Genomic DNA, 12,885 nt, shown 5'->3' on the forward strand with positions numbered 1-12,885 from the left:
CTTAATAAAAAATTGTCAAAAATATCGAATCAACCCGTGCAGTGGTTGCAGAATAACCCCACATAAACACAATGAAAGTATATCCAGATCTTTCAGTAAAAACAACAAATTGGGATAACACCTTATAAACGCACCGGAAGCCCGGCCGCGCGGTTGTTTGTGATGATGATGATGATGATGATGATGATGATGATGAGCTGCGAGCAACACACACGGTGAGGAACTCTGATTAAACCCGCTGATAAAGTTAGTTTAGGGGTTTAATGCATCAGGTGGAGGTGTTTAAAGGCTCGTGATGATATACTCTGTTTCTGATGTCGAGACACGGGAGAGGGATTTAAAGACACGTGCGCTCTGCTTCTGGGTGATTGTAGGGGGAATCTGGTGCTGCTTTTCATGCTTAAGGCGAGACACGACAGGTGAAGAGGGTCATCTTTTTTAACTTAAAGATATCAGCTAGAAATTGTTCCAGTTAATTACTTACATTAAGGCAATTGTTTTTTGTATTACAAGTTTTCTGAAATGGCATGTTTAAATATGCAAATGAGCCATAATCTCATTAAATATGCGCATATTTTAGCACATTTCAGGAACACAAATCTGAACATTGGATAAAGCCAGGTTCAAAGTTCGTGTTTCATTTTGTAGTCATATTAGAATCTAAAGTTTTTACCGAAGGGATTTTGGATATCTCTTTTTATCACTCCATAAATCAGAAAAAACTGTCAACAGCCGTAAAATATCAATCTTGCCATGTTTTCAGGTATAAAATGTTAAATAATTCAGGCTATGAATGATATATGAACAAACCCTTCTGTAAAAGCCTTCAGAATATTGATAGGAATATAACGGGAAGGTGTGGTGTATGTAAGTGCTACTGAAGTGGACATTTCTCACTCAGAATAGGAGAAAAAACTCATTTTGAGAAAACGACCTTTGAAACTACTGAACAGCAAAACACGAACCTGCAGCAAATGTATATCAAAAAATAAATAACATATTTTAAAATAGCTATAATGATACCCTGAAGCAGTGTTTTTAGAGTTAATGGGCTTAAAATCAGAAATGACTGCGTTGGGAAACATAAAATACATTTGATAGAAAGTAATCTATTAGATAATTGTTTGTATTTTAATCAATTACATTTTTACGACAATTAATCCTTTAATTAATACTTAAAGTCTTAAAGAGTAAAAACCGGCAAAAATCTCACAATTTATAAAAAAAAAAAATCAGATTATTTTTAGATTGTAAGTGTAAAATAAAACTTGTCTTAGTTAGGTTGACGCCAGGTGAGTCATTGATATACGAATCATAATTACTGGGGGGAACTATTTCTTTAATTCACAGCAGATTTGAAGGTTTCCCGTCTTTAATTGTAAATACTGTAATTTCAGTCAGACAACTCAGGTGTTCTTAATGTTTATTATTAGCAGCATATAGTTTGAGTTTGGCTCGGGCCTCATCACTCCACAGATGTACATAAAACATTGAGTGATGATTAGATAACTATCCCCCGAGCCGGAAGCTGGGGGGGGGCAGGCGAGCAGCAGGAACATGAACGCAGCAATAGCACGTGAACACAGCGCGGCAGCGGCTAGCGAGGCAGAGGCAGGAAGACCTGGCAGCTTAAATAGAGCGGCCACGTGTTCAGGTATCATTGGTGCTCGAGTTGACTGCCTGAACCAGCTCGCAAGCTTCGCCCCATTCATACAACTCTCTGTAATTATGATAGTGTGAGGTCTCCTAAATGCAACTGCGTGCTCAGATTCTTCACGTTTTTTCAACACTTTGTCATTAAACAAGTTGAAATGCCTGCATGTTCCCTGGATGGACACTAGATGGCACCCAATGCCATTTTTAGAGAATCTCATGATACACAGACTTTGGTTTGGTTTTAAAATAGCCTGTGAAAAGAAAACTGACTGCGTTAAAGGAAGTGCAATCACAACTGAAAGACATACAATGAGATACTTGTGATAACTTATTGCCTGATTGTGTCGAGCAGAACACATTTTAGGATTGAATTCCTACCCTAGGTGTTGTATCAGGGTTTTGTCTGCACCGGGTAGTCAAATGTTAAAGTGGTGCCAGAAACAATATTTCTGTTCGTCAAAGACTGTATAATTACTCCAGAAATAGCTTGTTTTTACGGAGCTCCGACGCCGCGTTGTTGTTTACGTCCGCGTTGTTTACGTCCGCGGCGCCATCTTGTATACGGGCGTCTTGTTCTTGATATATCTTCAGAGGTGGGAAGTAGTGGAGTACAAATACTTCGTTACTGTACTTAAGTACACCTTTCTGGTATCAGTACTTTACTCCACTACTTGTTTTTCTGACGACTGTTTACTTTGACTTCTTACACTTTGAACCCAAATACCTGTACTTTCTACTTCTCACATGTTGAACTCAAATACCTGTACTTTCTACTTCTCACATGTTGAACTCAAATACCTGTACTTTCTACTTCTTACATGTTGAACTCAAATACCTGTACTTTCTACTTCTCACATGTTGAACTCAAATACCTGTACTTTCTACTTCTCACATGTTGAACTCAAATACCTGTACTTTCTACTTATTACATGTTGAACACAAATACCTGTACTTTCTACTTCTCACATGTTGAACCCAAATACCTGTACTTTCTACTTATTACATGTTGAACTCAAATACCTGTACTTTCTACTTCTCACATGTTGAACTCAAATACCTGTACTTTCTACTTATTACATGTTGAACACAAATACCTGTACTTTCTACTTCTCACATGTTGAACCCAAATACCTGTACTTTCTACTTATTACATGTTGAACTCAAATACCTGTACTTTCTACTTCTTACATGTTGAACTCAAATACCTGTACTTTCTACTTCTTACATGTTGAACTCAAATACCTGTACTTTCTACTTATTACATGTTGAACTCAAATACCTGTACTTTCTACTTATTACATGTTGAACTCAAATACCTGTACTTTCTACTTCTCACATGTTGAACCCAAATACCTGTACTTTCTACTTATTACATGTTGAACTCAAATACCTGTACTTTCTACTTCTTACATGTTGAACTCAAATACCTGTACTTTCTACTTCTCACATGTTGAACTCAAATACCTGTACTTTCTACTTCTTACATGTTGAACTCAAATACCTGTACTTTCTACTTCTTACACTTTGAACTCAAATACCTGTACTTTCTACTTCTCTCATGTTGAATTCAAATACCTGTACTTTCTACTTCTCACATGTTGAACCCAAATACCTGTACTTTCTACTTCTCACATGTTGAACTCAAATACCTGTACTTTCTACTTCTCACATGTTGAACTCAAATACCTGTACTTTCTACTTCTCACATGTTGAACCCAAATACCTGTACTTTCTACTTCTCACATGTTGAACTCAAATACCTGTACTTTCTACTTCTTACATGTTGAACACAAATACCTGTACTTTCTACTTCTCACATGTTGAACTCAAATACCTGTACTTTCTACTTCTCTCATTTCCCAAACAGCTGGTTCCTTTAGTCTGAATGTGTGTTGGTGCGTGGTCATTATTCTTTAGAGTCACTGCGTGCCTATTGGTTGGAACACGATCCGTGTATCCATCACTTCCTGGTCTTCTCTAAAGAAGAGGGACCAATGGAAACGTTGCCGTTGGTCACCATGGAAACATTCATTAGCTAACAATGACTTTATTGTTCTATTAATATAAAGGGAGGTCAGGTACTCTTTAAAGCAGCTGCTAGTTATGGGTACTTTTTACTGAAGTACACTTCAAAGCCTCTTTACTTTCCACAGTATCACCTCATACTATATCTTTCTAGAAACCCCTGTACCTGTAGAAGTCTTTTGGACAACATTTCAGACTACTTCTCTCTCCATCGTTAAAAAGTCAGTGCAAAACTACAACCTTTTCAGAGCCACAACATATGGATTTGTGTTTAAAAAATAAAAGATTGCAATGTTAGCCTGCAAAACTGCAGATGGAGCACTTTATGATCGATCAATCAATCAATCAATCAATGTTTATTTATAGCCCAATATCACAAATGTTACATTTGTCTCAGTGGTCTTCACAGTGTGTACAGAATATCAGTATGACAATACGACATCCTCTGTCCTTAGACCCTCTGTCCTTAGACCCTCTGTCCTTAGACCCTCACATTGTACAAGGAAAAACTTCCGAAGAAAACCTAGTTTAAAGGGAACATGGGAGAAACCTCAGGGAGAGCAACAGAGGAGGGATCCCTCTCCCAGGACGGACAGACTGCAATAGATGCCGTGTGTAAATCGAAAAGATAATACATTTGCAACATAGGCAGTCCAGATGTTTGGAAATGCATGTGTGTATAATAGAAGATGAATCCACGAGGATATCCATCCAGGACCGATGATACAGGACCACAGCCACGACTCGCGATCCAGGGCTCGGGATCCAGGACACAGGACCGCAGGATCATCCATGACTCCGGATCCCGGCGTATAGAGACACCAAAAAGAAAGACATGTGGGGAAGCTGGGTTAATGGGAACATGAGAGGACACAGGTACAGACAGAGAGAAGGAAGAAGTAAGATGTCCCCCGACAAACTAAGCCTATATCAGCAAAACTAGGGGCTGAATCTAATCAGCCCTAACTATAAGCTTTATCACAAAGGAAGGTCTTCAGCGCACTCTTAAAAACGGATAGGGCGTCTGCCGCCCGAACACAAACTGGAAGCTGATTCCACAAATGTGGAGCTTGATAAGAAAAGGCTCTGGCTCCCATTGTACTTTTAGAGACTCTAGGAACAACCAACAACCCTGCATTCTTGGAACGCAATGCCCTAGTAGGCCAGTAGGGTATAATGAGTTCTTTAAGGTAAGATGGCGCCTGCCCACTAAGGGCTTTGTAGGCGAGAAGAAGAATTTTAAATGCTATCCTGTGTTCTATAGGGAGCCAGTGTAAGGCAGACAGAACAGGAGTAATGTGGTCCCTTTTCCTCACTCTGGTTAGTACACGAGCCGCAGCATTTTGAATCAGCTGAAGCCACTTGACTGACTTCTTGGTACTGCCTGATATTAAAGAGTTACAATAATCCAGCCCTGGAGTAACAAATGCATGGACTAGTTTCTCTGCATCGTTTTGAGGCAAGATATGCCTAATCTTTGCAATGTTACGTAGATGGAAGTAGGCGGTCCTTGAGATTGATTTTATGTGGGCGTTAAAGGATAAATCCTGATCAAATATAACACCAAGATTCCTTACAGTCTCACTGGAGGCCAAATTAATGCCATCCATAGTTAGTATATCTTTAGATAATTTGTTTCGTAGATTCTTCGGGCCAAGTACAATAACTTCAGTTTTGGTCGTGTTTAACATCAAAAAGTTTAAGGTCATCCACGTTTTTAAGTCCTTGAGGCAGTCTTGAATTTTATTTAGATGATTAATTTCATCAGGCTTGATTGATAAATATAGTTGAGTATCATCCGCATAACAATGAAAGTTTACAGAATGATTCCTTATAATATTGCCTAACGGAAGCATATATAATGTGAACAAAATAGGTCTGAACACTGAGCCCTGTGGCACTCCATGGCTAACTTTGGTTTGCGTGGAAGATTCATTGTTAACAATGCATTGTGGGATACCTTCAGAAAAACACTACCGCACTTTTCGGACTATAAAGCGCACCTGCATATAAGCCGCAGCAGCTAAATTGTCCGTCTGTCTTGCTCTCGTTCTGTCTCTCGGTTCCACTTTTACTTTGGCGCGCTACCTGTCTCACTCTTTTCCGGCCTCTAGCTTTTCCTGCTGGAGCCCGCCGCTTAGAGGTGGCGGGCGCGGACCGGTCATAGAGCCCATAGAGTTAAAGGTGGTTAATTTCACCTGTAAAATCCATAGATTTAGGAGGTTCCCTAGTGGCCGTTAGCTGTACAAAAAAAATGGGGGAAAAAGTCGCGGCTTATAGTCCGAAAAGTACGGTACATCATGGCAAACTTTGCATGACTTGCGATATTGTTAGTAAGTGCTTTTGGACACAGCAGATGCTTCTTGTTTGTTAGCTACACCCGGCTCAAACCAGTGATGGAAGGAAACAAGAACTTTTACTCAAGTACTGAACAAAGTGCTTGTCGTGGCTTCATTCTTTGCTTTAAGTCACTTGGACGCCTTTTACAGACAGTGTACAGTGTTGATATTGTGTTTTGCATTCACTCAAATAAAATGTCAAACTTGTCACACATTCAACAAAGAAAACAGGCCTTTACAATAGTCAAAACAAATCAAACAAAAGAGGCAAAACTCAAATAAAATAATAAACAACTTAGGAGCTCTTTCTTTCCTTCCAAGTATAGGCTTCGGAAACTTTAGTGGATGAAAGCTTTGCCTCGACAGCGTCTTTCCGACAGGTTGCCCATTTCTGTCTCTTTAGAGTCTGGGAATTGTAGACTACAGACGTCACGATTAGGTGGCCTTTTTTTATAAAAACAAAATACTGGCTGTAACAGTACTGTTTTGAAATATTTGGACTCAAGTATTTCCATTTAAAGCTACTTCATACTTCTACTCCACTATACTGAACTGTATTTATTTCTAACTAATACTTTGTTGTAACATTTAGAAATCAGGACTTTTTAGAGTATTTTAAGATCATAGTATTTGTACTTTTACTTAAGTGTGCTCCTTTCAAAACTGGCTAAAACTGTTCGTAAGAGATTTGCCGCTTAAAATGAAAACGGGTGACATGTTTCTTCCAGTTATCCTTTTCTTTTTTTATATTATCAAACTGTAGAGGCCATATTGACATTGACATCCAAGCTTATTAGGCAACCAGTTGGTAAATGTGCTACAATTGGAAACTTTAAGTGCTTTCTGCTAATAGTTAAAAACCCATTTTCTTCTGTTTTGCAGGTGTGTTTGAGCTTGTAACTCACAATGTGCTCAAATCCTGGCCTCCCAACGACTGGAACAGAAGTGCATGTAGTCATCAAGAGGGTTAACCTAAAGGACAGGTGTGGTATCGTAGAGTTATGGGTCAACATGGACGATGAGAGGAAGCATATCTATGAGCAGATGAGAGAGGAAATCCAGAATCCTGACAGGAAGTTCGCTGAATCGGAAGGAAAACTCGGGGACCTTTGTCTGGTTTGCATCGATGGCGCCTGGCACAGAGCTCGGATCGTTTCCATTCAAAGTGACACTTGCAATGTTTTTGTAATCGACCAGGGACTTCCGCATATCACCACAAGCAAAGCGTTAGCATGGGGACATAAGGACAGTTTCCTCCTTCCTCCTGAAACTGAATCATGTATTCTCGCTAATGTCCTCTTCCTCGATAACAGGTGGCCAGAAAGAGCCACAAAGTTTTTGATGTCTCTGCGTGGTAAGAAGTTTAGAGGCCTGGTTCAAGATGTGCTGAAGCCGAACAGAACCCTTCTACTCGACATACCCATGGTTTCCAAGCCGATGTGTATGTTTGGAGTTGCGAAGAAGATGGCGGGAGACGAGTTTAAGTGCCTTGTACAGAAATGTCTTGAAGTGGACCGCGTAACGCAAGAACGCAATCTGAATGTTGGGCGCAAACTTGAGAAGATCGACCAATACTTCTACCCAGATCTGTTAATTAATGCTTTCGAACATGTTATTGTGACAGAGGTCACTAACCCACGCAACATATTTTGCCAACTTCACATTTTCTCCAAGGCGGTGAAGACAATATCAGAGCAGATGCAGCAGCATTATGAAAAGCACTCAGATTCAGGAGAGACTTCGCATTTGAACTGCGGGGATCCATGCGCTGCAAAAGGGATGGATGGAAAATGGCATCGCTCGTTACTGAAGCAAACCTTAACCAATGATGATGCTGTAGAAGTCTTCCATGTGGATGAAGGAAAAGTTGAATCGGTCTCTGTTGGAGACATTAGACCTCTGCACGGAGAACTTCTGAGGATGCCCGTTGTCACGTATCATTGTTCTCTTGAAGGTGTAACAGATGACGGAGCAGAAACGAACGGTTACTTGAAGTCCTTGCTTCTTAACAAAACTCAGGTGGCAAAGTTTAACCGCCACAATAAATCTCAAGATGTCTATCACGTCACTCTCTATGCAAATTGTGGTACATGCATCAACAATAGTTTCATACAGAAGATGGGACATTTAGCATCCTCTGATGTTGTCAACACTGAACAAGATTTAAATGTGCAGAACACAGTGAATGTTGATGTTGATGTTATACTGGAGGAAACTTTGCCAAACACAAAGAACCAATCAGTCAATGGATGGACCGATGAACCAACAACTGGCAGCAAAAACAGGGAACATCCATCCCCTCAAATACAGATCAACGGGCATCTTCCAACTGAGGTGCAAAACACTCCCCATGATGATGTGTTTGCTGTAGGAAGAAGCTTCAACGTTAAGGTATCTTGTTTCGAAAGTCTACAGAAGTTCTGGTGTCAAACAACGGAAGACGGTGACTCTTTAGGACGCTTGATGAATGACCTGCAAAACCACTACGCATCCGCCCACCATCAGCCACTCGTCGATTCAATCTGTGTGGCCCGAAGTCCAGACAACGGCATGTGGTACAGAGCAAAGATCATGGCGAGTCAACACTCCCCCGTTGTAGATGTGAGATTCATAGACTTTGGTCGAATGCGAACGGTTCCTCTGCGGGATATACACCCCATGGATCCGGCTTTCTTACAGCTGAATGCAAAGGCTTTTCAGTGCTGCTTATGCCAGCCTCCAGACAAGAAATCCACAAATCCCACTTGGACTGACAGAGAATTTCTGAAGTTTGCAGAATCATGTGCTAAGTCAGGCATTGGTTTGACTTGCACGGTAAAAGCTGCCACTTGTGATGAGGAAGGTCTCTTGCTAAATGTGCTAGATATTGAAACACCAACTGACGGTACATGCAGGTGTCCGACTAAAGAATACGCACAGAATGAAGCTCACAAAATGCAAAAATCTCCACCGGTTCAATCAGATTCATACAATTACTCCACACACAACATTCAGGTGAATGGAAAAGAAAAAGTGTGGATAATGTCTTCAGATAATGTCAATCTCTTCCACTGCCAACTGAACAGGAACTATCATCTGTTTGACAAAGTGATGAAAAATGTCAAACAACTACTTGGCAAGCAACAGTGCAAGGATCATCCACTTGGACTTAATAGCATTTGCTTTGCCAAGTACACTGATACGCAGTGGTACAGAGGACAAGTGGTAGAACTGTCTCCAAAGCTTAAAGTACACTTTGTGGATTATGGTGAAACCCTGGTCGTGAATGAAGGGGATATTTGCCCCTGTCCCACTGGAGAAAGTATTGTCAGAGCTCTCCCTGTTCAGGCAGTTCCACTGGGACTGTTTAATGTCCCTGCAGAAGTGCCACAGGAAATCAACCAGTGGTTTGCAGATCGTGCCGTTGGCCAAAATCTGACCATTTCTGTGGTAGCTAAAGGGGAAAAGGGGAAGCTAATTGTTGAACTGTTCGATGGATCTCTGAGTGTAAATGCAATAGTCAGAGAGAGGATTTCAAATATGAAACCGGGGATGATGGCTCTTGTTCAGAAGACCGATCGGCAGCTTTTAAACATCATAAAACGTGCTAATAGCAACGAAACCTGTGCAAGAGATGAGCGGAGTTCACAACCAGTTACTAAAGTCTCTTTGCCAGAGATTGAACATGAACAGACTTTAGATGAAGGAAGAAAAACAACCTCGGAAATATGCAGCAATGATTCAGAAGTGACACAACTTTCCCTTCTTTCTTGCCCCGAGGGAAATGGGAATATCTGCACGTACACATGGCCAAACATTTCAGAAAGCAAGACAGTGGAGGTCTATGCATCCTGCATTGGTGGACCACACTTCTTCTGGTGTGAGTACGCTGATGAAGAGGAGCAGAACAAAGTGACAAGTCTTGTTCAGGAAGCAGGACTGGCTCAGCAGGATATGACATTTCCTGGGACTCTCGGTCCTGGTAGTCCATGCCTTGCTCTGTTTTCCAGTGACGAACACTGGTATCGAGCTCAAGTTGTTCGCAGAGTTGAAGATACATTTGACGTTGTGTTTATCGACTATGGAAACGAGACTGAAGTTGACATCAAGAACGTGAGATCAGTGCCTCAGAGTCTGATGGAGATAGATCCTCAGGCCTTTCTGTGCTCTCTGGATGGATTTGATAAGTGCAAAGGCTCCTGGGATGACCAAGTTCATGATGTCTTCTACAACCTTCTGGTTGATAAAGTCATCAGGGTGAAAGTGTTAAATATAGAAGAGCATTCAGACGGTGTGTTCCCTCAATATGCGGTGGCAATTGAGTGTGAAAATGTGGTTCTGAATACCGTGATGCAGAAATACTGGAAACCGCTTCCCACAGAACATGCCAAGCCTGAAATGGATCAAACCGAGACTTCCCTCCAAGACGTTCAGGCGGAGTCCGACGGAGACGTTCAGGCGGAGTCCGACGGAGACGTTCAGGCGGAGTCCGACGGAGACGTTCAGGCGGAGTCCGACGGAGACGTTCAGACGGAGTCCGACGGAGACGTTCAGACGGAGTCCGACGGAGACGTTCAGGCGGAGTCCGACGGAGACGTTCAGACGGAGTCCGACGGAGACGTTCAGGCGGAGTCCGACGGAGACGTTCAGGCGGAGTCCGACGGAGACGTTCAGACGGATTCCGACAAAGACAATCAGATGCAGTCCAACAAAGACAATCAGACGGAGGACATTCAGACAGATTCCAACAAAGACATTCAGACGGAATCCAACAGAGACATTCAGACGGAGGACATTCAGACGGAGGACATTCAGATGGCGTCCAATAGAGACATTCAGACGGCATCCAACAGAGACATTCAGACGGAATCCAACAGAGACATTCAGACGGAATCCAACAGAGACATTCAGATGGAATCCAACAGAGACATTCAGACAGATTCCAACAGAGACATTCAGACGGAATCCAACAGAGACATTCAGATGCAGTCCAACAGAGACATTCAGACAGATTCCAACAGAGACATTCAGACAGATTCTAACAAAGACGTTCAGACAGATTCTAACAAAGACGTTCAGACAGATTCCAGCACCACACATCTTAATGTTTCCACAGGAAATGTGAATGCTGGTATGTTCAAGGAGCCAAGCATCTCCAAAGACAAACAGGTGGAGGTCTATGCATCCTGCGTTGTTGGACCACACTTCTTCTGGTGTGAGTACGCCGATGAAGAGGAGCAGAACAAAGTGAAAAGTCTTGCTCAGGAAGCAGGACTGGCTCAGCAGGATATGACATTTCCTGGGACTCTCGGTCCTGGTAGTCCATGCCTTGCTCTGTTTTCCAGTGACGAACACTGGTATCGAGCTCAAGTTGTTCGCAGAGTTGAAGATACATTTGACGTTGTGTTTATCGACTATGGAAACGAGACTGAAGTTGACATCAAGAACGTGAGATCAGTGCCTCAGAGTCTGATGGAGATAGATCCTCAGGCCTTTCTGTGCTCTCTGGATGGATTTGATAAGTGCAAAGGCTCCTGGGATGACCAAGTTCATGATGTCTTCTACAACCTTCTGGTCGATAAACGACTCAGCGTGACAGTCCTGAACATGGACTACCATCCAGAGATCGCAGTTCCTCCGTATGCAGTGGAGGTGGAGTGTGAGGGAGCGGTTGTAAATACAATGATGGAGAAATACTGGAAAGGATTGGACACGGGCGACGCTTCTGGAATGTGTTTGGAAGCAGGTTAGTAGACTATACTTTAACCTAAGGGCGCTTTGACAAGCTGTAGTCCAATTGGCAAGTCTGCTTGGAGATAATTGTATATGTTTCGTTAGTTTTCTTATTAATATTATTCAGTTTCATATTGTTAAATAATGTAGAAGTGTACGGCAGTGCAGGTCTGGAAAATGACTTGCAGAAGTCTTTGACATTGGTCAGAGATGTGGTGGATGAATATGGTTTTGGTGATGGCCGTAATCCTGATTTGGTTTTCCTAGCATACACATTTGGAAAGTTTTCAGAACCAACACATCCAGATAAGGCTCTGGTTTTTAACCAATTTGTTGATCACTATTTCCCCCGAAAACATACACATTACGGGTTTGGTTGGAAATGGGTTTTTTTATTTGTTCAATTAAAAGAAACCAAACCTTGGCTCGTGAATGCGCCCTCAGAAAAGTCTTGTTGCGGATTTATATCGATTTGTTTTTAATGATTGTTCTTTCATTAGAAGTTGGCCATGATTACAGCGTGATGAAGAATTTAAAGTCATCAAAAGAATGGTAAGACCATAAAGCATTTCTTTATATAATACATGTGCATTATTAAAAAGACTTACTTTTAATATAAAATGTAATATATGTGAACTAATTTTTCTTTTTTGCAGCTTTGGAACCATGAAACCCAGACGTGAATGAGCTGTCTCGCCTCTTGTTGACAAATACATTTGTAAGCAGAAAAATATAAAAATATTTTAATAAATAAAGGAAATTAAACTTGTCATTTGGTTCTGTTTAAATATATCTATCTATATATATATCTATCTATCTATATATATATATATATATATATATATATACACATACATACATACATAGAGTTTGCGATTGAATAGTCAAAAAATCAGCTCCTATCGTCTATCCCTTGACCTCTGAGTGAAAGGTCACGGGGTTAGGGGATAGTGGATAGGAGAATTCAAAAGGACTTAGGAGAAGAGACTGCGGTGCTTTAGAGAATCGACTGCACTTCACTATCCGACGTGTTTCTGATGCGCCAGCGGACGTCCTGAATGTGCGTCTGCTGCTGTGGGGGAACCATGGAAACTACAGTTTCCTATCCAGCGGACTACAAACATGGATGTTCAATAAGAACGAGGGACTACTG

General features: G+C 41.4%; 1 protein-coding gene across 2 annotated transcripts; it reads left to right on the top strand.

The window, feature by feature from the left end:
* Nucleotides 1–160: 160 nt before the first annotated feature.
* Nucleotides 161–12,481, top strand: LOC117442048 (tudor domain-containing 6-like). 2 transcript variants are annotated; one of them, XM_034078042.1, is made up of 4 exons: nucleotides 161–215; nucleotides 6,903–11,745; nucleotides 12,233–12,284; nucleotides 12,389–12,481. In XM_034078042.1, exons 2-4 carry the CDS (start codon nucleotides 6,927–6,929, stop codon nucleotides 12,417–12,419), a joined length of 4,902 nt encoding a protein of 1,633 aa, XP_033933933.1. In that variant the 5' UTR covers nucleotides 161–215; nucleotides 6,903–6,926; the 3' UTR covers nucleotides 12,420–12,481. The 2 variants fall into 2 exon arrangements, with proteins under 2 accessions (XP_033933933.1, XP_033933934.1); XM_034078043.1 differs by lacking the exon at nucleotides 161–215 and adding an exon at nucleotides 279–419.
* The last annotated feature ends 404 nt before the right edge of the window (nucleotides 12,482–12,885 follow it).

The sequence above is a fragment of the Pseudochaenichthys georgianus genome, unplaced genomic scaffold, assembly GCF_902827115.2.
Source record: "Pseudochaenichthys georgianus unplaced genomic scaffold, fPseGeo1.2 scaffold_264_arrow_ctg1, whole genome shotgun sequence".
NCBI lineage: Eukaryota > Metazoa > Chordata > Actinopteri > Perciformes > Channichthyidae > Pseudochaenichthys > Pseudochaenichthys georgianus.